Here is a 25,292-nt window from a genome sequence, read left to right on the forward strand (position 1 = left end):
CTCCAATCACTTACAAATCTGACACACATGTAGGCTGGCCCATACACATTACTCTCACATATGAATACACATACATGAATTCACAGAAGCTATTGGTGTGTAAAAGAGCTCAATGAACTCATACTAGCCTGTTCACATTGTGCGAGTCAATGGGTCCCTTTCTTTCAGAGCAGATGATGTGACTTTACACACCCAGAATTACAGACACACCCAGTTGCTATTACAACTGCAGGTGAAACAGAGAGAGACTGTCATAGCAAGGGAGAAGGGACAGATTGAGGTCAGGAGTGTGTCTCCATATTTGGTTATCTACTCTTAGTTATAGGCTGCTTGTCTTCTGTTTTAATCCCTCGTTGCTGCCGTCTGGGCCCAAATCACTTTGTTGTGTCCTGTCACTCCTGTTATGACTATGATTGAGCAGAGTATGATGTAGAACTAAGAATAGGTCTGGATGGGCGGCTGCACATATCTTTCCCAAATCCCTTCCTTTCTGCTCCCTCAGCATCTGGTAATGCTCAGAGGAGACCCTTGACCCCCGGGCTAAATTCCTTGTATTTCCCAACTGACCGATGTATTGATTTTTCCAACTACATGGCATGTTTGTCAGGGTCGTCGTGTGCTATATGTGATGCACAGTTGCAAAATATGCAGGAACAAACACAGACACATTCCACACAGAACAGTATAACGTTGAACAAGTCAAACATTAATCATGTTTTTCTGCTTTAAATTTTTTTACACGTAACGTGTAAATATTTGAATGAACATAACAAGATTCAACAACTGAGACATAAAATGAACAAGTTCCACAGACATGTGACTAACAGAAATTGAATAATGTGTTCCTGAACAAAGGGGGGGTCAAAATCAAAAGTAACAGTCAGTATCTGGTGTGGCCACCAGCTGCATTAAGTACTGCAGTGCATCTCTTCCTCATGGACTGCACCAGATTTGCCAGTTCTTGCTGTGAAATGTTACCCCATTCTTCCACCAAGGCACCTGCAAGTTGCCCCTGGTCAGACAAAACCGCGACTCATCAGTGAAGAGCACTTTTTGCCAGTCCTGTCTGGTCCAGCAACGGTGGGTTTGTGCCCATAGGCGACGTTGTTGTCGGTAATGTCTGGTGAGGACCTGTCTTACAACAGGCCTACAAGCCCTCAGTCCAGCCTCTCTCAGCCTATTGCAGACAGTCTGAGCACTGATGGAGGGATTGTGCGGTCCTGGTGTAACTCGGACAGTTGTTGTTGCCATTGTGTACCTGTCCCGCAGGTGTGATGTTCGGATGTACCGATCCTGTGCAGGTGTTGTTACACGTGGTCTGCCACTGTGAGGACGATCAGCTGCCCATCCTGTCTCCCTGTCGCGCTTTCTTAGGCGTCTCACAGTACAGACATTGCAATTTATTGCCCTGGCCATATCTGCAGTCCTCACGCCTTCTTGCAGCATGCCTATGGCACGTTCACGCAGATGAGCAGGGAGGGGCCCTGGGCATCTTTCTTTTGGTGTTTTTCAGAATCAGTAGAAAGGCCTCTTTAGTGTCCTAAGTTTTCATAACTGTGACCTTAAAATGCCTGTCTTAACGACCGTTCCACAGGTGCATGTTCATTCATTGTTTATGGTTCATTGAACAAGCATGGGAAACAGTGTTTTACAACTCTTTACAATGAAGATCTGTGAAGTTATTTGGATTTTTACGAATTATCTTTGAAAGACAGGGTCCTGAAAAAGGACAGTTTCTTTTCTTGCTGAGTTTATGTTATTTTAAATATATATATTTTCAAATATATTTTCCTTCTTTATTATTTTCCCCAGAACACAGACATATTCCACACCTGCTGACACATTGAACAGTGTAATATTGAACATTGAACATATTTCTCTGCTTGTTATTAACAGATATTCTACCTTTATTGGCTCATACTTTTAGTTAGTTATAGGCTATATCTAGGGTCCTGAGTTTTTGCTGATCATATTGTGTGGTCTGGAAAAACTCCTTTCTCTAATAATCGTTATGTCATCCTATGGTTATAATAAAGCTGTTTACCCAGACTGCTTCTGTTAAGTGCACATGAGATATAGGTTGTGTATGTCAATATGTTGATGTCACCTGTGTCGAGGATGTTTTTGCCAATGTTGGTTGTGTTAACCCTTGTTTATCCAATGAGGTCACAACATCATCTGTTTCACATTCAGGTAATTTGGAACGTGTACAGAGCCAGCGTCACTCCTAGGAGAGAGTGAAGATGAGAACGAGTGAGGTCAGGAGTGCAAAGTATTAAATTACCTTATTCTTCCTCTTTCATCTTTATTCTATCCCTTTTCTCCTTGTTCCACCATACTAATTTTCACCTGGGCATTTCTTCAATGTAGTTCCTTTGCCACATTTCCTTTTTCTTTGCAAAGGGTATTGTCTCCCTGCTGTTAGTAGCCTGTACACTGGTCCAATGCCTTTGTTCTGTCAGACTGTCTCACCTTCTCCAGATCTCAGGGGAACACAATGGAATGACTAGGTAGACGTGGTACTGAACCACTCTCTATGTACTTACGCTCTCTACCCTCTTAGAATCCATCAGCTCATATCATCCCCTCTTTCTTTTTCATCTTTTCATAGTCTCATTCTTCACTTCTGCTTCTGCTACTCTACCCCCAATTCCAGCCCATCCCCCATCACTTGACCATGAAGTTGAAATTGTTGTCTTATGTTTTCCAGTATTGTTATTTTAAGGTTCCTTTCCATGCAAACTTGTCCAGAGATCTGGATATGCCTAGGCTGTGCAGCCTTGGTACACCCACACACACACATACACATACATACACACAGCAGTGCTCTACTTGGGAGTGAATCTGGTTCTCTCCACTTTTTCAGCCTGCTGTCCATAGTACATCTCTTGGCTTCAAGTGGGGACAAAACTTGCCCTTCTCACTACAGCCATAGTTTTAGCAATCTCAGCTACTGTATCTAGACTACTCTCAGTAAGCAAAATTACAATGAAATTTTTATTTTATTTCCCAGACGTTGACATCACATGCATTTCAGGTGCTGAATGGAAGGTTAGAAGACGTATATTCCAGATGTCAAAAATAAACATTTTCCAGATGTTGAAATCAGGTGCATCTTAGGTGTTGAAAAAGTAAAAAACGTGACATTTCCAGTACATGTTTTCCAAAATGTTTGAACATCACAGTACTGTATGGCAGTTTAGTACAGTAGAACACAGAAGAATACAGTACAGTACAATACAGTACTGTATGGTACAGGAGAGTAGAGTTTTATTCAGTAGAGTACAGTACAGTAGAGTTGAATTCATTAGAGTAGAGTACAGTATAGTTTAATTCAGTAGAGTACAATACAGTAGAGTTTAATTTAGTACAGTAGAGTTTAGTACAGTAGCATAAAATATAGTACAGTATAGTTTAATTCAGTAGAGTACAGTACTATACAATAGAGTTTAATTCAGTAGAGTACAGTGCAGTAGAGTACAGTATAGTTTAATTCAGTAGAGTACAGTACAGTTTCGTTTAGTAGAGTAGAGTACATTAGAGTAAAGAAGGGTAAAATACAGTGCACTATACTTTACTAGTCTTTACTGTATTGTGTACTGTAATATACCTTACACTGCTGTGATCTACTGTGATGTAATTTGCTGATCAAACTTGTGAAACATAGATGCCGATGATTGGTTCAGATTCGATCTGGTATGGGATGGACCAAATCTGGACCAATTATAGACGTCTATGTTTGGGCTAAATCAAGGCTGGACCGGACAAAATCTGAACATCTATGTTTGGCCCAAATCATGGCCTGTTCGGACGAGACCAAATCTTAACCAATTATACACTTCTATGTTTGGCCCAAGTATAGGCCGGTCCGGACGTCTGTGGACGTTGAAATCAAGGCCATTCTGGACCGCACCAAAAAAAGACCTAAAAAATACAGTCAGTCCGCCGGACAGGACTGAAAAAGACGTCCAGAAGACGGCCCCTGACGGTAAAAGCTGAGTGGGCTTTTGCACCTCAACAGGAAAGCACATGTTGTTGAATCTACCTTCCTTCTTTCAGTTGTTATTGTTTTTGTCCATTTTTATATTTCCTGGAAGATTCTTGATCATTCAGCAAGACACTGTTGACAGCTTTCTATGTTATCAGCATTGTACATTGTTTTTTGTTTGACAATAGACACTTCCCTGCGGACCAGGTATACCTGTCAATAATCTGAAACATATCAATTCAATGTTTTGTCTATTTGGTGCGTATTTTCATATGCACATACACCTACATTTATTATGCCTCAGTGTGGTTTCAGTTTCAGTATGTTTCTCCGGACAATAGTGTTTCTGTGTCCCTAAATATCACTATTATTAGTGTGGTGATGGTAATACTATCACTAACTGAAAATGTGTTCTCAGTTAACTTACCTGTCAAAATAAAGGTAAATGGATAAAGAGTAAAACAGTAGGCTACAGTTGTAGCCCAGTTTGTTTAGTGGTAGATTCCTTGACATGAACCTTGGTAGGTTCTCTCTAAGCAGTGTCTGTGAGCTTCAAAGCAGCCCCAGTCTAGCCCCATTCGAATGACACAAGGGGATAACCTGGATGATGTAGCCCATCCTGAATGGACTGGTACTTATATGGTCATAAAAATCCTTACAGTGCACATACCTCCTTCATTAAACACCACCTTATCTGTGCCCCCCTTCTCCTCCCCTCAACTATTTCATGTTCATTATTTTTTTGCCCAGTGGCACTAGTTTCTTCACTGGGAAACGCCCCTTCAATAACATTATTGGCCCAGACGGTAAGGATTATTGTAACATTGGCTGGGAGAAGCTGGGAGGGCGGAGACATAACATATAGGCCCCGCCTCCTCTGGACCGCACCCCGACTGACAACGCAAAGAGCGAATTTAACTAGCTAGTGGAAGAGAGAAGGAAAAAGAAAGAGAAAAAAAGAGAGTGAGGGAGAGCAAGAGAGGGAAGAAGAGAACACTATAGTTTGATCTGAGTTCTTTGCGAGGCTGCTGTCGACTGAAAATAAGTTTGTTTCGCGGCGACACGGAGACAGACTCAGCCACCGGTTGTAGCTAGCCAACCCCAAAAGCCTCTGCATCTCAACAGCAGGTAATAGTCCCGCTAGCTAGATATTTATTCTAGCTACATTCTCATTTCCTTCAGCCTTGGCTCTACACATGCTTGTGTCTAGCGGTGAGCAAGTGTACCTAACCAGGAAGGACGAGAACAGCAACTTCATCACTTCACTGGGTGGGACCTCATAACCCAGATGTATGAATTATTGTTAACTTTTTTTGTGTACATAGTTAATACAATTTAAGGTGAAAAGTAGTTTAATTTTACCAGGCGCGGTGTCAAAGCAAGATTATATCAGCGAGTAAAGAAGCAATGGCGAGAAAATGTTGCAAGTAACGTAAGCTAACTTGCTAACTACAGGAAGTGATTCGCATGAATTAGATGTAGAAAGGGAGGGAATGAAAAGTAACGCAAAATAATGGAACGCATCAACTATAAGCAATGTCCTGTTATAGAACCCTTTTGACGTGTCTATTCCATCGCGGATTAACATGCTTTATTGTTTAGGTCTCGCTGTGTGATCAGCCGCGGGGCAAGCAAACAAGTTTGTAGGCTAACGTACCCCGGGAGTGTTGTTGCGCACCATTACGTCACTCTTTAATTGATTCGCTGTGTACGTCCACGCTTCCTGTTCGATTGATGCTACGTCATTGAATTTGTTTGCATTTCTCATGCATTTCATCCTACACTCCAATGAGCTCATTATGCGTGAAATGGCAATATAGCCAATCGTGTGCAGTTAATGTATTTTTTTTTTAGGATAATGTATCTATCTTGGTTTAAGTAATTTAACTAGAACTAGATAACTTTACTCGGTAGGCCTAGTGAACCTTGTTACACGACCAGACATTATATATGCAATGACCCCAGTCTATTTAAGTGCTTTGTCAGTAATTTGGGTTTGGTTAGTCAGTGTTTTGTGTTGTGAAATTATAGATTGCTGCAGTACTTTGATTCCGATTATTTCGACCTCAGGGACTTTGCCTGGCCAACCAAACTCGTTGCTCCGGCTAAACGCTACGCCACGCCCATTGACATTTAGTTTCTTTTCCACAGTGAGTCTGGATCGGAGTACCTCCCCAACGCAGAGGCTAGCATTCTAGAAATCAGAGTCCCCAACAAGGGTGTTTTCAGGGTAAATGTAGAGCATCTGTGATGCCACTTCCACTTTTGGACGTTAACAATGTGACTCCATCTTAACTACTCCTGCACATTTATCGGATTGGTTGAACATTACAGAAGATAATCTCCCAATAAGTTGTTTTTCTCATCAAGACCAGTATGTATGGGATCTAGTTTCAGGAGTTTCTTTTACACTTGCTAGTTAGGTTACTAGAACACAAACCCGTTCTAACCATTCTGATTGGTCCCAGAAACCAATGATTTGGGCCAGAACCATGTTGGTAAAGCAGCATTTTGAAAGTGTCATTGGCTTTGATACTGGTTTTGTTTTGAGATGATCAAATCACTGGAAAAAGCAAGTTGGTTTTTCCACCACAAACGACTTCAACGTTGACAGACTCAAGCTGAAGTGTAGCAAATATAGAGCACAGGAAGAATTAATTTTGAGTCGTCAGGCAATCCGGGTCTCACAAATTACGCATGGTTCTCCAGTCAGCTTGGGCAATTCTCCTGTTATAGGAACCTGGCTCAGTCTAGACCTGTGCAAAAGTCTGTTCCCACTGCACTGAGTGAATGTCTGCCCTACAGATATGGCCACATTTGAATATCATGCCCATTAATTCAAACATGTTATTTCAAGTGAAACACAGGCCTGTGTCTTATAACAGGGTTCCTGTATTTTGAAGGCAACAGTATGCAAAGTCAAGTAAATGACTTTCTTGCATACATCCTTGGTCTCTCCGGTGTCTTTCTATTTCAATAGCGCAGGGTGTTTGTTCCTGTCATGATAACATAATTTCCTGTTTGTGCTTTCACTGCACTGAACTGTGAATCAAACCCCTGGCAACATCTGAAAAGAATCCTCTGGATTTCAACATTGCTCATTGGAAAGGCATTCACCATTATTATTAGATATAAACTGATTAGTCTAACTTGTAATGATCCTCTTACATTTGACTGTTTCAATGATGTCCCTACTAGAATGTATCCAGTTCATGAACAGTGGGTCGACCACATTTGATCCATATGTAGTCTAGCCTAAAAGTCTGCTTAAAATCATACAGGACAAATTAAAATGCCTGTGAATGTTAATGTGTTGAAGGCCAGCTAGGATGCAGACATCCTGGCTAAGGTAGATTACTGTAGAACCAACTTGTTTTTGTTTCAATTGGAAACATTTGGCCACCGTGGCACAAAAGTGGCCCACAGTTATCCAAGGTTCAGTGGTAGCTGTGATTCTTGAGTTGATGCCATCAGTCAGTCCCAAGGTGTTTCTGTCGGGTGACATTCTCTAACCTAACTATAGATTTACAGGACGATAGTTGCCCTTTCAGTGATGAGGGGCAGTAACATGGGCAAATGCTTGCTGATAACCCAGAAAAAAATTAGCCCTACATTTGACCATACCATTACAATTAGGTAATTTTAATCCTCATTAAGTAAACAATCCTAATTTTATATCCATTTTAGGCCCGATAATTCAGCTAGCTACAGCAGATCAGATGTATTTGATCAAAGGTCATCATCTGGACAGGACTGCAGTTTATGCTACATTGATATTTATGAGCCTTCTCACATAATGTACAGTACATCTCCAGTCAAAGAGGCAAGTGGAAGGCAAAGGTCAATCATCCACATGATCGTCAATATCATTTGAGTAATGTATACAAACCTGCTCATAGCCACAGATCAGCATATAAACATGGGTCACATTCTCTTCTTAAAGCTGGAATCCTTAATGGTAAAACTGTCATGTCAGTTTGGGATATTACAACAAAGTTACTGTAAACAAGTTTCTTCATCAGACGCCATTGCACGTGTGATACAACAGCAGAATATGTACTGCAACCTTTTTTAACTACACTGCTCGACGCACCTCACCTCTGTTACATTCACAAAACGATAACGACGGTGTTGGGGAGGACAGTGGAGCTGTTTCCCCTAATACGGATTCCATCTTTAAACTAGGGCTGGGAATTGCCAGGGACCTCACAATATTTTCATGATACTTGGGTACTGATATATGTATTGCGTTTCTCACAATTGAATATGTATTACGATTTGGTCTGTGATTTAAAAAAAATAATAATAATAATTATTGTGTTTTGACAGTCCAAACATATTGCTCATATGCTGCTGAGATACAAGTGAGAGCATGAGAAATAGATCATGGAAATAAAAGTCCTGTAAACAAATTGGCTCCCTATTTAATAAGATGGAGAACAAGCTATGAAGGAAAAATACTGGAGTTTTCAAATCAAGTTCAAGGACATTTTTTCCCATCACTACTTTTAATAAAACAAGTTTGATATCATGGGTTCTTAGTAATGCAGACATCAAACACAGGATATTACGTGTGTGCATACAGTGCCTTGCGAAAGTATTCGGCCCCCTTGAACTTTGCGACATTTCAGGCTTCAAACATAAAGATATAAAACTGTATTTTTTGGGGGGAAGAATCAACAACAAGTGGGACACAATCATGAAGTGGAACGACATTTATTGGATATTTCAAACTTTTTTAACAAATCAAAAACTGAAAAATTGGGCGTGCAAAATTATTCAGCCCCTTTACTTTAAGTGCAGCAAACTCTCTCCAGAAGTTCAGTGAGGATCTCTGAATGATCCAATGTTGACCTAAATGACTAATGATGATAAATACAATCCACCTGTGTGTAATCAAGTCTCCGTATAAATGCACCTGCACTGTGATAGTCTCAGAGGTCCGTTAAAAGCGCAGAGAGCATCATGAAGAACAAGGAACACACCAGGCAGGTCCGAGATACTGTTGTGAAGAAGTTTAAAGCCGGATTTGGATACAAAAAGATTTCCCAAGCTTTAAACATCCCAAGGAGCACTGTGCAAGCGATAATATTGAAATGGAAGGAGTATCAGACCACTGCAAATCTACCAAGACCTGGCCGTCCCTCTAAACTTTCAGCTCATACAAGGAGAAGACTGATCAGAGATGCAGCCAAGAGGCCCATGATCACTCTGGATGAACTGCAGAGATCTACAGCTGAGGTGGGAGACTCTGTCCATAGGACAACAATCAATCATATATTGCACATATATTTGGCATTTATGGAAGAGTGGCAAGAAAGCCATTTCTTAAAGATATCCATAAAAAGTGTCGTTTAAAGTTTGCCACAAGCCACCTGGGAGACACACCAAAAATGTGGAAGAAGGAGCTCTGGTCAGATGAAACCAAAATTGAACTTTTTGGCAACAATGCAAAACGTTACGTTTGTCGTAAAAGCAACACAGCTGAACACACCATCCCCACTGTCAAACATGGTGGTGGCAGCATCATGGTTTGGGCCTGCTTTTCTTCAGCAGGGACAGGGAAGATGGTTAAAATTGATGGGAAGATGGATGGAGCCAAATACAGGACCATTCTGGAAGAGAACCTGATGGAGTCTGAAAAAGACCTGAGACTGGGACGGAGATTTGTCTTCCAACGAGACAATGATCCAAAACATAAAGCAAAATCTACAATGGAATGGTTCAAAAATAAACATATCCAGGTGTTAGAATGGCCAAGTCAAAGTCCAGACCTGAATCCAATCGAGAATCTGTGGAAAGAACTGAAAACTGCTGTTCACAAATGCTCTCCATCCAACCTCACTGAGCTCGAGCTGTTTTGCAAGGAGGAATGGGAAACAATGTCAGTCTCTCGATGTGCAAAACTGATAGACATACCCCAAGCGACTTACAGCTGTAATCGCAGCAAAAGGTGGCGCTACAAAGTATTAACTTAAGGGGGCTGAATAATTTTGCACGCCCAATTTTTCAGTTTTTGATTTGTTAAAAAAGTTTGAAATATCCAATAAATGTCGTTCCACTTCATGATTGTGTCCCACTTGTTGTTGATTCTTCACAAAAAAATACAGTTTTATATCTTTATGTTTGAAACCTGAAATGTGGCAAAGGTCGCAAAGTTCAAGGGGGCCGAATACTTTCGCAAGGCACTGTACATCTCTGCTCTCTGATTCAGGCTTGAGTCATATTTTACTGTGGCTGGCTTGCCAGTCAACCCCTTTCAAACTTTTTTTAGTGCCATTACTCTCACTATAAACTGCTATCTCTTTATATGTAATACACTCATTCCGTAGTTCAGTCTGGCTTGAAAAATATGATTTCAATTGGGTCAATCGGCTTGGTCGACTTGGCAGGGACACCCAATGTATCAGCTAAAAAGGCCTAGTGCAAATCCCACTACTAGGTGTATTCTACTGTTTGCTTGCTTGTTTCTTTCCTTCCTCCTACTCCATTCTGTCAATTTCTCCATACCTCCTATTTTGGGCCCCCTTCCCATCCTCCCCCTCACAGTGCACACCTGTAGGCTTCCACTGAATGCAACAATAGCAGGAAATGACTAATCTATGACTGGGGTTCCAAAAAAACAAGGCTTGTTCTCACTTCTCTGGACTTAACTGTGGCAACACTGATTGCTGCTTTGTTTATGATACATGCTAGGCCTATGCTGGGTGGGGGGGATAGTTGTCCTTTTTAATTTATAGTGAACAAAAATAAAGCAACATGGAACAATTTACAAGATTTTACTGAGTTCATATAAGGAAATCAGTCAACTGAAATAAATTAATTAGGCCCTAATCTATGGATTTCATATGACTGGGAAGACTGATATGCATCGGTTGGTCACAGATGCCTTAAAACAAAATAGGTAGGGGGGTGGATCAGAGGACCAGTCAGTATCTGGTGTGACCACAATTTGCCTCATGCAGCGTGACACATCTCCTTCGCATAGGATTGATCAGGCTGTTGATTGTGTAATGTTGTCCCGCTCCTCTTCAATGGCTGTGTGAAGTTGTTGGATATTAGTGGAACTGGAACACGCTGTTGTACCCATCAATCCAGAGCATCCCACACATGTTCAATGGGTGCCATGTCTGAGTATGCAGGCCATGGAAGAAATGGGCCTTCAGCTTCCAGGAATTGTATACAGATCCTTGCGACATGGGTCTGTGCATTATCGTGCTGAAACGTTAGATGACGGAGGCAGCTGAATGTCACAACAATGGGCCTCAGGATCTCGTCACTGTGTGTCTGCATTCAAATTGCCATCAATAAAATGCAATTGTGTTTGTTGTCCATAGCTTATGCCTGCCTGCCCATGCCATAACCCCACTACCACCATGGGGTGTTCACAATGTTGACATCAGCAAACCGCTCACCCACACTATGCCATACATGGTCTGCGGTTGGGATGCCAGTTGGACGTACTGCAAAAATTCTCTAAAATTATGTTGGAGGCAGCTTATGGTAGAGAAATGAACATTCAATTTTCTGGCAACATTTCTGGTGGACATTCCTGCAGTCAGCATGCCAATTGCACACTCCCTCAACTTGAGACATCTGTGACATTGTGTCGTGTGACAATTGAACATTTTATAGTGTGTTTTTTTTTGTGTCCCCAACACAAGTTGCACCTGTGTAATGATCATGCTGTTTAATCAGCTTCTTGATATGCCACACCAGTCAGGTGGATTATCTTGCCAAAGGAGAAATGCTCACGAAGAGTGATGTAGCCACATTTGAGAAGCTTTTTGTGCATATGGAACATTTCTGCAAACTTTTATTTCAGCTCATGAAAGAGAACCAAAACTATATATATATTGTGGTTATTTTTTAATTCTACGTAACTAATGGAGAGAAGCATATTACTAGATAGGTAGAGGTCTTTTACACCATGTGGGTGGTGAAAAGCTACCTTGCATGTCAGAAAATAGACCTTGTTCTGTGTTGTGATCTGCGCACTTGATGTGTTGGTTTTATAGGCGTGTATACATGTATGTGTCAGACTGGCCATTGCCCAACGCAGTCAACTTGAGCACTCGAACACAGTTTCACATTGAAATGCTCTCTGCACAGGGACGTCCCTCTGACTGCCACTCCATATTTTATTTCTCCGTCAACCCAAATGCAGGTCAGGTTCCATATACCCCACTAGTTTGAATACAGCACATGTTCAACTGGCCGTGAGTGCTTTTTGACTTGTGAATAGCCTCCATAAACGCTGCACACTATTTGCTGTCTTCATGTAGCCTAGACTATAGTGATTCAAAGGGAGTGCTCTTATACTGTAGATAAGACTTCTAGTCAGAGATAAGGAGAGAGAGACTAAACCATCCCCTCCCTTTGTTCTGCTAAGCCCTAAGTGAAAATAATGATGAGAAGACCTGTTCAGTGTTCACGGTCAGGTGAAAGATGCTATATGTCCTGAGTAGGGTTTAGAAAGACCTGTTCAGTGTTCACGGTCAGGTGAAAGATGCTTTATGTCCTGAGTAGGGTTTAGAAAGTCCTGTTCAGGGCCTCCCGGATGGCGCAGTGGTTAAGGGCGCTGTACTGCAGCGCCAGCTGTGCCATCAGAGTCCTGGGTTCGCGCCCAGGCTCTGTCGTAACCGGCCGTGACCGGGAGGTCCGTGGGGCGACGCACAATTGGCCTAGCGTCGCCCGGGTTAGGGAGGGCTTGGTCGGTAGGGTTGTCCTTGTCTCATCGCGCACCAGCGACTCCTGTGGCGGGCTGGGCGCAGGTGGCCAGATGCACGCTATTGGTGCGGCTGGCTTCCGGGTTGGATGTGCGCTGTGTTGGTTGTGTAGGTGGCCAGATAGATAGTAGCTACTACAACAATTGGATACTATGAAATTGGGGAGAAAAAGGGGTAAAATTCAAAAAAAAAATAAAGTCCTGTTCAGTGTTCACGGTCAGGTGAAAGATGCTTTATGTCCTGAGTAGGGTTTAGAAAGACCTGTTCAGTGTTCACGGTCAAGTGAAAGATGCTTTATAGTAGGGTTTAGAAATACATGTTTATTTAAGTGACGGAGGAAGCGGGTATGTATGACTCCCTCCAGCATTCTTTCACAACAGTTAAAAGGCTTATGATCTAATAATCTAATATCCAATGGCTTTCACTTGTTCACCAAGTTTCACTTGTTCACCAACCAATTTAAAAAGCCAACCGTGTCTAATATCCAATGGCTTTCACTTGTTCACCAAGTTTCACTTGTTCACCAACCAATTTAAAAAGCCAACCGTGTCCAATGTGGCTGTCAAAACGACAACAGAAATATGAGCCATCCCTTTGACCCCAAATCATTATACGTTTTTAGGCGTTTGTCAGACTGACACCTACTGGCTGTCAACCAGTACAGTTAATAGAACAATTCTAAAGGAAATGTCTGTTATTAGATCTAAACTGGACAGTTCAAATCAGTTATTCACTTTATGGTGCTGCTAGACTAACAGGTTGCTTAGAGTTCCAGTTTTACGTGCATCTCTAGTGAGGAATGTGGAAAAATAGTGGATAAGGGTTTGTCATCGAGTGTGGTTAGTTTCCAGGACTTAATTTACTGCACAGTCTGCAGAGGGCTGAGAACTTCTCGTTTCAACGGTGTCCCCTGGCGCACTCTGCAAGAATTCACACAACCACGTTCCACAAATGGCAAAACAGTTTTCCCTCTGTCATTTCCTCTTCCCTCTCTCTCTCCTCGGCTCCCCCTCCCTCCCCTGTTTTAGGCAGAGTGATGGTGTCTGAGTCCATAATGAACTTAGATACACCACCTCTCCTGCCCTCTGGCCTCGTCTGGCGGTCACACTCTCTCCCTCAGAGCGTCACAGTGGAGAGGACTAGGAAAGCCAGAGGTAAGGTCAGAGGGCAAGGGATGGAGGGATAGGCCGTTGAAGCTTAACATGCATTCAAGACTGACCATGCTAGACTGGACCCAACAAGAGACCATCTGATGAACTAGAGTAGGTACAGGCAAGACAGACGGGATGTGATCTGAGAGGAGGATGTATTAACGGTTTTATTAATATTCCAGTCAATGGAGACATACCATGGCCAGTTGGCCACGTCTGTTTAACCACTTTATAATGTGGCTGGTGGGATACAAGGCTTATTGTATATGGTCAGGCTTTAAATGTTGCCTTTGGTCACCAACTGGCGAGATGGAGGGTCAAGACCTTGGCTTTTCCAGCTACTCAGCATAACTCTGGGTGGGAAGGCACTGAGCTGGAATGGAATGAGAGTGGAGCAGGGGAGGAGTGAGGGAGGGATGGCTCTGAAGAGCAAGCAGCCTTTGGTGTCCCTTTTTAACGAGACGGCCAGGCGTTGACAAGGACACTTTACTTCCTCCCTTTGTGCCTTCATTCTTGTGTCTGTGACATCGGTTCTAAAACCACCCTCTCTCCTCCCTCTTGTTGTTCGGCACAGGGTTCCGCTTCTATAGTAGACCACTTCACTGACTAAGCACCACTCTACCTAGATGTTGGTGGTTTTCTTAGCCTTCAGTGACATGTTGGCTAGTCATTGATTGTGATAGGTCCGATAACATTTAGGGACTGTTGGAGGGATTGGTTTCCTTGTATTCCACGTGTCGCCTTCATTAATGTGTAACTTTGCTTGAGTAACTACCAGAATGGCTAATCTCAATGTAGCCAACCTTCAATAGATGAGTCTGTTTGTACAGCTGAACAGTATTTAACGTGACAAGACATGGGGAGGCCTTGCAGCTGCGCTGTACTGGGCTTCAGGCTTAGTGGCGTCCCAGGTTGAGTGAAGACGTGGCCAGACAGAAAGCTGTGGACTTTGGTGGCCAGACAGAAAGCTGTGGACTTTGGTAGGGACTGAGTCATAATTAAAGACGTGGGTCTACCCAGTGTTCTCTTAATGCCATGTACAGGCTTGGCAGTGTCTATCAATGGCAACGGCTGACCATCACACTTTAGGTCGTCTTCACCTTTCAATGTAGAGCACCTTCCATAGAATGACTATGAAAATAATAAATGTGGTTATAAATGTAGCTCTGTGCTGCTCTCAGGAGATGGATGGAGGAGATGCGTCACTGACTAATCTGTGTCAAGACGACGCGTATAGGACACGGCGCAGGCCTCTCTGCTCCCTCCCTCCCCAGGGCCGTCCAAAACGGCTGCATGCTCTCCTTTTTGAAGTCTCATTTTATCATTATTTCTGTTCAATATCATTGGGTTATATTCCTATCCTGCTGGCTTATCCATGTCTTGCTGGTAGACCATGCAAGCTGAACTCTCTGGCCCCCATCCTGCCTCCACTCAACAGATGGCCTGTATATGTTTGAGCTGCATGTTTGAGTTTGTTTTCATGTAGGCCACACGTATTTTTCTTCTCTTCATGCTACACGCCCACGTTAGCCTAGCTGACACTGATAAGAATCAATCCCAGAGCGTTGGTGTGTTGAGGCTGTACTCCCCACTGCTTGTTTTTGCCAAGCAGGAAAACAATACAGTTAACTATTGCAGTCAGGCATTAGCTGTGTTAGGACTGCATGGAACTGACTAGACTGCCCCTTGGTGTGGTTGCTGATTGTTTGCCTAACGTTGCAGATAGTTAGGCCCTGCCACAGTCAAGGGACTGTCTGAAGGCCACTGGCTTCACCACTGCACACAGTCTAACTGTTCTACTGTACAGCCTGTGGGTGCATTGCCAGGGATCGGTGATGTATTTTGAGTGTTTTAAGGGCTCGAACACACCAATAGCGTTTGCCTGCTGAGAGTACTTTGCCAAAAAATACTTTACATGTAGAATCCCGCAAAAATGTGATCCGTCAGACATCAACAGCGTGCTGAACGATCAGTAGACCAACGGGAGATCCACATTCGTTGCGACGTGTGCGACCCTTAAACCCCCCGGGCTTGACTGACCCTGTGATGGGGAAAAAGGGGCAGAAGGACTGGAAGGAAAGACCAGGAGAGACTGATGGTGGTAAGAGGAAAGAAATGTGCAGCGTTCCTTTGCTCTCTGTCTCTGATAAAGGGTCAGTATGGGAGGAATGTGACCCTGGAAGACTGGATAAACAAAGGGGGGGTGGGGAGAGGGAGACTGGAGCTGACCGAGAGGGGTCCGGAGGGACTCATTTGTGGGGTACCTCACTCTAAAGCAGGAAACTGGGAAGTAAGGGTTGAGAAACAGAGTTGGGAAAGGGGAGGGTGTTGTGATGGAAGTCAGCTGTGGAGCTCTGAGGGAGAGGAATGGTGCTACAGTCTTGGTTGCCTTCCTGGTTGCCTGACGTACATCAGGGTTAATGTGCCATTTAGTATTTCTCATAACCCTTTCTCTGTCAGCAATGCCCATATCCAATGCAGTACAGCCCTTCTCGGTACATTCTCAAACATCTACTTGCCCTAGCCTTTGTGTGCAGTAGACTGCATTTCCCCCAGTGTAGGTTAACATGCCTAAAATACATTTTTCCCATTCTACAGCAGGTAAATCTCACATTCAATGATGTGCTATTTCGTAAGAATATCTTTATGATTGCAGGCAATGTAGGAGAACTTGCCACCTGTAACCCCCCCCCCCCCCCCCCCCCCACCCAAACGTTTTTTTTTCACCAATTGCATTTCCAAATGATCCAAACACAAACTCTGCCAACAAACAAAGCTCATAAGTATGGTAGTGGAAAAATATCTTGAACTTGTAACCTTTTTGAGTGTTTGCTGTTTTGCAACATTGAATATGTAAACATAACGGAGCCAGTTGTTGTAAAATTTCAACTTTTTTATTTCTACCCTAGGGAGTGAAGGAAAGTTTTAGGCTAACGACCCTGGCGGTGGTGGGAAAGCACAACTCTCCAGTTGTTGGAATGTTCAGATAATGGCCTTCCCTTTTCTCTACCTCTGTGTATAGCTAAACGTTATGAAGCACCCTTCCCTCACCCCCACTGGATTCTGGTAATACTTGTCTAGTGTCTCCATGTGGGTTACACCATGGAACTGACTTCAATGACTTAGAGATGTTGTTCATGAGCTGTGAACCGGTCCTGTTTGGGCCTGCAAGCCATGTCGCTCACTTCTGGCATTGTGGTTGTGTTTTACACGAGCTTTGTAAACAAGATTCAAGACTGAACATTGTGTTTAGGCCTTTAACGCCATTTTTTGGGGGGGAATATTTAGACTTGAAGTCCCTTGAATGTTCTCTAACTTTTGTTTTTGAATATGTGAGGTTCCTCAGGCCTCATTATGTACAACAGTCAATTCACCTCCCACTCTGACATGCTCCTCATCCCTAGAAACCGAATGTTGCGAATCGCAAATTGTTTTGAAGATTTTCCTCCAAGCATGTAATCAATGAAGTCTTTCCCAAAACCACGTATTTGGATGAGATGGTCAGCACATGTTGCACATTACCACAAATAAGTTTTACAGCACTAAGTTACATTTTGTTATAGGCCGCCTTGGCTGGAGAGGGTGTGCGCCCCGTAATTTGATTAGCATCCGTAGTGATTGCCAGAAACGTGGGGCCTCGTTGAGATTAGTTTGTTTTATGTTGGACTGACCTAACCTGAGCACTCCAAGTTGTAGAGGAAACATTGGTGACCTCGGCATTCCTCAGATATTACAGCAAGGCCAGGGACCAGACCTCTCTGACAGACATCAACTCACAACCCAACAAACTTTCTGGGCAGTGGCTATCTTTACCTCCGAACAATCCCATGGGTATTGTGGGTAGAGATTGACACAATGGGGAAATGACAGTTCATGCCCACATTATTGTTTTGGGGATTGATGCAAGATAATGCTTTGTAGCTTAAGATAAGTCTTTGTTAACTTGGCTCAGTTTGTCAGGACTGTTGCTCATTTACATCAGGTTTGTTTGTTGGTTGAGGTCTAACTAAATATAATTGGTACTACAACTAAATGCTCTATTTCCTAGCCCTAACCAACTTCTGGGTCTCTTTCCACAGCAACCATGGCGACGGACGCAGACAAGTTCCTGTACGTGGACCGCAACATGGTCAACAACCCTCTGGCCCAGGCAGACTGGGCCACCAAGAAGCTGGTGTGGGTGCCGTCGGAGCGGCTGGGCTTCGAGGCGGGATCTGTGAAGGAGGAGCGAGGTGAAGAGTGCCTGGTGGAGCTGGCAGACTCTGGCAAGAAGGTGAAAGTCAACAAGGACGACATCCAGAAGATGAACCCGCCCAAGTTCAGCAAGGTGGAAGACATGGCTGAGCTCACCTGCCTGAATGAGGCCTCTGTGCTGCACAACCTCAAGGAGAGATATTACTCTGGCCTCATCTACGTGAGTATTACACACCAGGCACACACTGAACTGAAGGACCTCGCCTCATTGTATGATACAAGTGTCAATCAGTACTCTGTGAACACTTCTGACTCACCCTTGCCCCCTCATCGGGGCGGCAGCGTAGCCTAGTGGTTAGAGCGTTGGACTAGTAACCGAAAGGTTGCAAGATCGAATCCCCGAGCTGACAAGGTACAAATCTGTCGTTCTGCCCATGAACAAGGCAGTTAACCCACTGTTCCTAGGCCATCATTGAAAATAAGAATTTGTTCTTAACTGACTTGCCTAGTAAAATAAAGGTGTTAAACATTTTTGTTTAAATACGAGAGCTGATAATATTTGACTCTTTAAAAAAAGATTTAGATGTTATCCAAGGTTTTGCTTAATGCTGGTTATGAAAGCACTGTTTTCTCATGTCACAACTTGGCCTGGTTCCAAACCAGGTAGACCTCCTTCCTAGCCTCATTACCACCATTAAGCCCATTGTGTCAGATGACCCATTGTGTGCAGGTTGCCACCCCAAACGAAAGGCTGTAATCTGTTTACCAAACATACGAGTATGTTCAGTCCTCTCTTTCTGGCTCCCCTCTCTTACATTCTCCTTCTGTTGTTTGGAGTACTGCTCTAAACAGGAATCTGCAGGGAACAATACTCTCTGGGGGGGGGGAGAGAGGGACACAATGGGGGGGCGGAGAGTAAAGCTGTTCAGAGTTGAGTTTCAGGCAGTGCTGGAAATTAAATGGATATGGAATGTAAATCGTGCTCTAATTATTGTTCCCCCATAATGCCATTTATCCCTCTGTCCACGACTGGGAGTGATTTGGTGCCTGCTACATTGGGCTTTGACCCGGTCAAGTCAACACACCCTGGCCCTCTTGGGGTTTGGGTATTGCAGTGCTGTGCGCCACTGGACCGGCTACCCCTCTGAAAACCCCCCTCTTGGGAGAGGCAGAGACAACTACCAGACCAGAAGCAAGGGCACGGCGCAATGGCGAGGACAGGAATGTAGCTGAGAGGGAAGGAAACAGAAATATGGAGGGCGGATGAACATAAATGAAGTGGGGAGGAGAGACTCTCCAGATGCCCATACCAAGATGAGGGTTTAGAGGGGTATATGGAAAGGGACAGAGGGGGGCTGGGGTGAAATCACCTCGGATGATGTCACTGTTTGGTAGAAGCGCTTTGTGATTGTGAAACATGCCTGATCTAGCCCAGCCTCTGGCTGTAGTCAGGGAGGGAGATTGGGAAATAAAGTATGGAGTTGGTGTTGACGAGAGGGTTAGATTCAGAAGATAATGTTCACTATGATTTCCCCATTCACATCTGTCCAGTCTTGTTTTTGGCTGTAGACCATCAGTGATATAGTATGCAGTCAGTTAAAACTATTACATTGGCAGGTCAGAGTGCAGTAGAATCACTCTCTCACTAACATCAACAGTGGAATTTTAATTGAAATGACGTCTCTAGCCAAAATCCATTGTAAGAAGACCAGTCAAGTCCGACTGTATAATCCCTAGTGTTCTTGGTTCAGGACATGGATAGAGGAGCGCATGTATGTTCAGTAACTAATATTAATAAGTGTTTCTCTTTGTATCACAGACATACTCTGGGCTCTTCTGTGTGGTTATAAACCCCTATAAGAATCTGCCCATCTACTCAGAAGAGATTGTGGATATGTACAAGGGCAAGAAGAGGCATGAAATGCCCCCCCATATTTATGCCATCACTGACACGGCCTACAGGAGCATGATGCAGGGTAAGCGAAGGTCCTTTTTTACCACATCGTAGTAAGTAACCTAGCAAATTTACTCATTCATCTGAATACAAGGGTTATTGGTAGTATTTTACCATCCATGTTTAGTAAGATAATTTGCCTATAAGATATGAATCGGTTTAGACTCCTCCAGGCAGACTTGGCTCTGAAAGTCAGCATTTAAGTAGTGAAGCATTAGCCTTGATTTCTGAGGGCTCCTGCCTTCCATAACCAAGGAAAGGCCATTAGTCAGTCTGTAAGGGGATGTAGGTTACATACAGTACATTCTCAGTACTCTTTCCCAGACCATTATCTTGATGTACTGTTTGGCTTTGTCAGGCTGTCCATTCACTCCCTCTTGTCTTGTTAGTCCATTGTTGGCCTCCATTGAAGTAAAGGGAATCATTTAACTAGCAGAGGGAGGGAGTTACCATGCAGTATTTGCATGGGGATGGTTCATTGACTTGTTGGTTAAAAGGCATCACCCTTTCCATTCACAGGAAGCTGGATATTGATTTCCTGTGTGACCAATGCACTTCCTGTTTCAGAGACAAAAAATGCATGTGCTCCTGAGATAACAAATACACACTGAAGAATTCACAATTTTTTTAAAGCCAGCTGGCAACAACATACTTTAGTTCTGACAATGGAACTGAAGTTCCTCTGCACAACAAGCACCCATGATGGGCTACAAATAGTAGCAGAAACTATTGTCACTATTGAATTGTCCCCTCATGTTATTCAATCCAAACTTAAACCATGAAATATGTACCTTTTTAAAAAAAAAAATCTTGGCCCCACCTCTTTTCACAGACCGTGAAGACCAGTCCATTCTTTGCACGTGAGTCTTGAGCACAAAACCCTATGAACAGCAAATCTTGGTCTCTCAACATAACCTTGAAATATTACAGCGTTAGTTGTGATATTGCTGACAACTGATTGACTTCCTTACTTTTTTTGCTTCTGTTCCTCCTTTTCTCTTCCACAGAGGAGAGTCTGGTGCTGGGAAGACGGAGAACACCAAGAAGGTCATTCAGTATCTGGCCCATGTGGCCTCTTCCCACAAGACCAAGAAAGACCAGGTCAGTCAGTCCTCATCTACTTTACTATTCTCTCTAATTCCCTCTGATCTTTACCCTCTCCTCTCTGTTTCTCCCTCTACTCGCTTTCCTATTCCTTTTTTTGTTCTCCACCATGCTCTCGAACTCTCCCTCACTCTCTGACGTGGGCCTGGTTTCCTATGGTCCTTTATCGGCTCAGAACCAGGCTTTTCTGAGTCCTCAATGCTCAACTACTTGTACAGTGATTGTATGTGCGTTTGAGAAATAGTGTTGCCAGTGGTACTTAACATTACATCATTGTCAAGCCATCGCCATATTGTTCCAGGTCTTGGATAGGTGCTGCTTCTATCAGTCACACCGCTCTATGGTGCCATAGAGGACCTCTAAATAAGGGTTGGCCAGTCTTGGTTCTTTAAGACTGACCGTAGCACAGGAGGAGGTAGATTAAACTCCCTTGGTAGCTGGTTCATAGTGTGATATCTAAACCACAGTGGACTGACTATATTATTCCTTTTGTTGACATTCCTCCTCCAGCGGCTGAGCTGAATCAAAGTGACCTCCGGTCAACTCTATAAAGCCATGAGACAAAATGTAACCCTGCAGTGCTGTAGTTGGCCACCCCTGTGATAGATGCAGCTGTGACTACAGGGTTCAAGAGAGGCCCAGTCTTTTCTGAAAGCAGACCAGTATCTGTATCTATCATTCCTTTGAGGTTGTGTGTTTCTCTTTTCCCATCAACAGACCAGCTCGTTCCTGTCACATGTGAGTTACCCTGTCCCTTCATCCCCTTCCTTCCTCTCCCATCACACATCTCTGGATCTCCTCCTCCACACCCTTCCTCCCTCTTCCTGGCTCTTGCGCTGTCTCTCCCTCCTCCCCCGTGCTGCTGGAGCGTGCTCTGTGGTGGGCTAGTGGGTCACTTGGATGTGTACACATGACCAGTGTCAGTCCAGAGGAAGGAATGTTCTTTATTAAAGGGAAAATTGCCATTAGAATTCAGCCAGACAAAACTGAGAGCGCATCCCTTTTTGTATTGTTGATTTGATCTTCTTTAAATACTATGTTTAAAGATGTTTAATGAGTAAACAGCTCTGCAGTTTGACAAGTCTGGCTGGATTTTGCATAACGCTGTTGATCCTTTGTTTTCCCCCTGGTGGTTCCAGAAGTGTGCTTGATGTGTTTACGACTCCATGTCTGCTTGCTGTGTGTGTGTGTGTGTGTGTGTGTGTTCCAGTGTGTCTGTTCAGAGATCTGGTCAACGTTCTCTCACAGCTCCCCCTCCATTTCTCACTCTTTGTCTACACCATTTTAAAGATCTCGGGACAAACTCACTGAGTTGCTGTGTGCATTGTGATGCCAGTGGACTAATTGTATACGTGTGTTCGTTCACTGGGGATGCTTCATACCAGTCATCATATCCATTAATCCCTGCTCCTTACTACTGTTTAAAGCCTCATAGTGGTGTAATGTATAGGATTAGTTAGGGATTGGTTTTAAACTAACATTGTCCTTGAAGATTCAGGAAAAAGGTTCAGTGAGCTCCTCAGATTGATAACATTGACAAAGCCACTACTATGGCAGTCTTTTTAGCAGACATTCTTATCCAGGAAGAGTTACAGGAGCAATTAGTGTTAGTGCCTTGCTCAAGGGCACATTGACAGATGTTACACCTAGTTGCTTGGGGATTTGAACCAGCAACGTTTCGGTTACTGGCCAACCTCTTAACTGCTAGGCTATGTAAGAATATTAGTGTGAGTCTGTATTTTTATTGGGTGGATTGAAGTGATTTCCACCCAATATGCGCCAAGCTCCTCACATGTTGACACAGCCTCAGCTGTAGCAGACTCTTGAAGGTTATCATTAGGCTTTCCTGTCCATGTATAGATCCTTTTTAAAATTGAAGTTCACTGTAGTATTACTAGTGGCATTTTAGATGGAGTCATGTGCATGGATCCACCTGTACAACCACAGTCTGCAGTAGAGCTCAGTGTGAACTATGTACAGATTTCTGGCTGTAGGGGTTGTGTATACTTAATGTCAGTGTAGTGAATATTGACAGTCAGTTCTCTGCATGGGGTCTGGGGGTTACTCTGGGTGAAGGGTTACTGATGAGGGCCGCAGGGTCGTCCATTGGGTGTCAAGGTGTGGGCACTAACACTGCGCTGTGTGTGGGGATTTTGTGTACTTGTGTATGTGTTCCCGGGTGTTGTGATATTCAATGGTCTGCATGCAGTTTGTTTTATTTTCTCCATAAGTAAGGTAATGCAGTTGTGAATTCTTATAACTTAAATGATGGACTTGGCGTAAAAAGGGAACATCCAAACACAAATCAAATGTTCAAACAACTGAAATCCTCACAATGAAGTGAAACTAGAGTAAATTAAAAGCAGATGACTAGTTCTCACAATGCGTGACGATGAATCATCCATTGGAATCACCAAAGGTATTCACAGTTTGACCCCACTACTGAGAAATGACAAATGGCATGTCCTGTTAGTGTCACTATAGAATTTGTACTAATCTAGATGTGTCCTTATAAGGAGGTGGTAGTTTAAAGAATCCAATTGGATAAAGTCATTGGTTGATAGAGCGGTTCTGTGTTTGTCCTCTAGGGTGAGCTGGAGAAGCAGCTGCTGCAAGCTAACCCCATCCTGGAGGCCTTTGGAAACGGCAAGACTGTGAAGAACGACAACTCCTCCCGATTCGTAAGAACTTTTTTTTTTAATAAAAAAAAAAAATCTCTTAGTGATGCTTTTTTTTTTCTTCGGTTGGACAAGTATTTCCTGCTTCCTTAGTCATTCACTATGTTCTCTCTCTCCCAGGGAAAATTCATCAGGATTAACTTCGACGTCAACGGATACATCGTGGGGGCCAACATTGAAACCTGTATCCTTCATACTATGTTAACCACAATGAAATTCACTCCCTCATTTGAAATATACAATAGTTTGGGGTCTAAGGCACTGCATCTCAGTCCTAGAGGCGTCACTACAGACACCCTGGTTTGAATCCAGGCTGTATCATAACTGGCCGTGATTGGAACTCCCATAGGGCGGCGCACAATTGGCCCTGCGCCATCCAGGTTAGGGTCTGGCCGGGGTAGGCTGTTGTAAATAAGAACTTGTTCTTTAAAAAAAAAAAAAAAAATGTTTACCTTTTTTTTTAACTAGGCAAGTCAGTTAAGAACAAATTCTTATTTTCAATGACAGCCTAGGAACAGTGGGTTAACTGCCTGTTCAGGGGCAGAACGACAGATTTTTACCTTGTCAGCTCGGGGGTTTGAACTTGCAACCTTCCGGTTACTAGTCCAAAGCTCTAACCACTAGGCTACCCTGCCGCTGACTAGGCTACCCTACCCACTAGGCTACCCTGCCGCTGACTTGCTTAGTTAAATAAAAATTCTGTAGGCTATAGATTGAAGTGTAGTTTAACTCCAGACACCTCTCGGTTAGTCTTTACAGTAAACTAAACAAGTAAGTCACACACACTTGCCCCGGCCAGTAGAAGCTCACAATCCAGTCTGAATGAGTGGCTCCTTGACGGTCTAACACCAGACCTGCTGGAGAAGTCCCGTGCCATCCGCCAGGCCAAAGACGAGAGGACCTTCCATGTCTTCTATTACATGCTCACTGGTGCTGGAGACAAACTGCGCTGTAAGCCTCCTTCGTTATCAACTTTATCAAGTACAGCTAACTGTGCATATCAGATTAAATAACTCTGTGCTCCCCTCAGCCGAGCTGTGTCTGGAGGGCTACAACAACTACCGCTTCCTGGTCAATGGAAACGTGACCATCCCTGGCCAGCAGGATAAGGACCTGTTCACCGAGACCCTGGAGGCCTTTAGGATCATGGGCATTCCAGAGGACGAGCAGATTGGTGAGGGGGAGGACGGGACACACTACCCTCTCACTGGTTTATTTTGGCGGGTGTGACTCTAACCTCTGGTCTCCTCATGCAGGTCTACTGAAGGTGGTGTCTTCCGTGCTCCAGCTGGGCAACATGAGCTTTAAGAAGGAGCGCCATTCAGACCAGGCCTCCATGCCTGACGACACAGGTATAGCAAACCTTTATGTGGGCTGGTTTGATCCTAAAAAGGAGATCCTAGTATCTGTCAATTACACTCTACTGACCAGCAGATTATACACTTCAGTCCACCAGAATTAACTAATCAAATCAGTTTTTGTCATGTGAGCCGA

At 43.6% G+C, this 25,292-nt stretch overlaps 1 protein-coding gene across 4 annotated transcripts in view; it reads left to right on the plus strand.

Annotated features, from left to right (window-relative positions):
* The first annotated feature begins 4,840 nt into the window (after positions 1-4,840).
* The window catches only part of LOC139421387 (myosin-9-like), a 34,994-nt gene continuing 14,542 nt past the window's right edge, over positions 4,841-25,292 (plus strand). For 2 of the 4 annotated variants that reach the window (XR_011635616.1, XM_071172238.1), the window contains exons 1-11: positions 4,852-5,116; positions 17,948-18,282; positions 19,882-20,038; positions 20,849-20,876; positions 21,024-21,117; positions 21,838-21,858; positions 23,709-23,801; positions 23,919-23,982; positions 24,651-24,749; positions 24,829-24,972; positions 25,055-25,150. Coding sequence is in view for 2 of the 4 variants with exons in the window: in XM_071172238.1 (XP_071028339.1) it covers positions 17,953-18,282; positions 19,882-20,038; positions 20,849-20,876; positions 21,024-21,117; positions 21,838-21,858; positions 23,709-23,801; positions 23,919-23,982; positions 24,651-24,749; positions 24,829-24,972; positions 25,055-25,150 (1,126 nt within the window). In the remaining 2 variants the exon portion in view is untranslated. Of the gene's footprint in view, positions 5,117-17,947; positions 18,283-19,881; positions 20,039-20,848; positions 20,877-21,023; positions 21,118-21,837; positions 21,859-23,708; positions 23,802-23,918; positions 23,983-24,650; positions 24,750-24,828; positions 24,973-25,054; positions 25,151-25,292 lie in introns of all 4 variants that reach the window. The other 2 variants (XR_011635617.1, XM_071172239.1) reach the window with 1 other exon arrangement.

Source organism: Oncorhynchus clarkii, chromosome 12, assembly GCF_045791955.1.
Source record: "Oncorhynchus clarkii lewisi isolate Uvic-CL-2024 chromosome 12, UVic_Ocla_1.0, whole genome shotgun sequence".
In the NCBI taxonomy this organism is placed as follows: domain Eukaryota; kingdom Metazoa; phylum Chordata; class Actinopteri; order Salmoniformes; family Salmonidae; genus Oncorhynchus; species Oncorhynchus clarkii.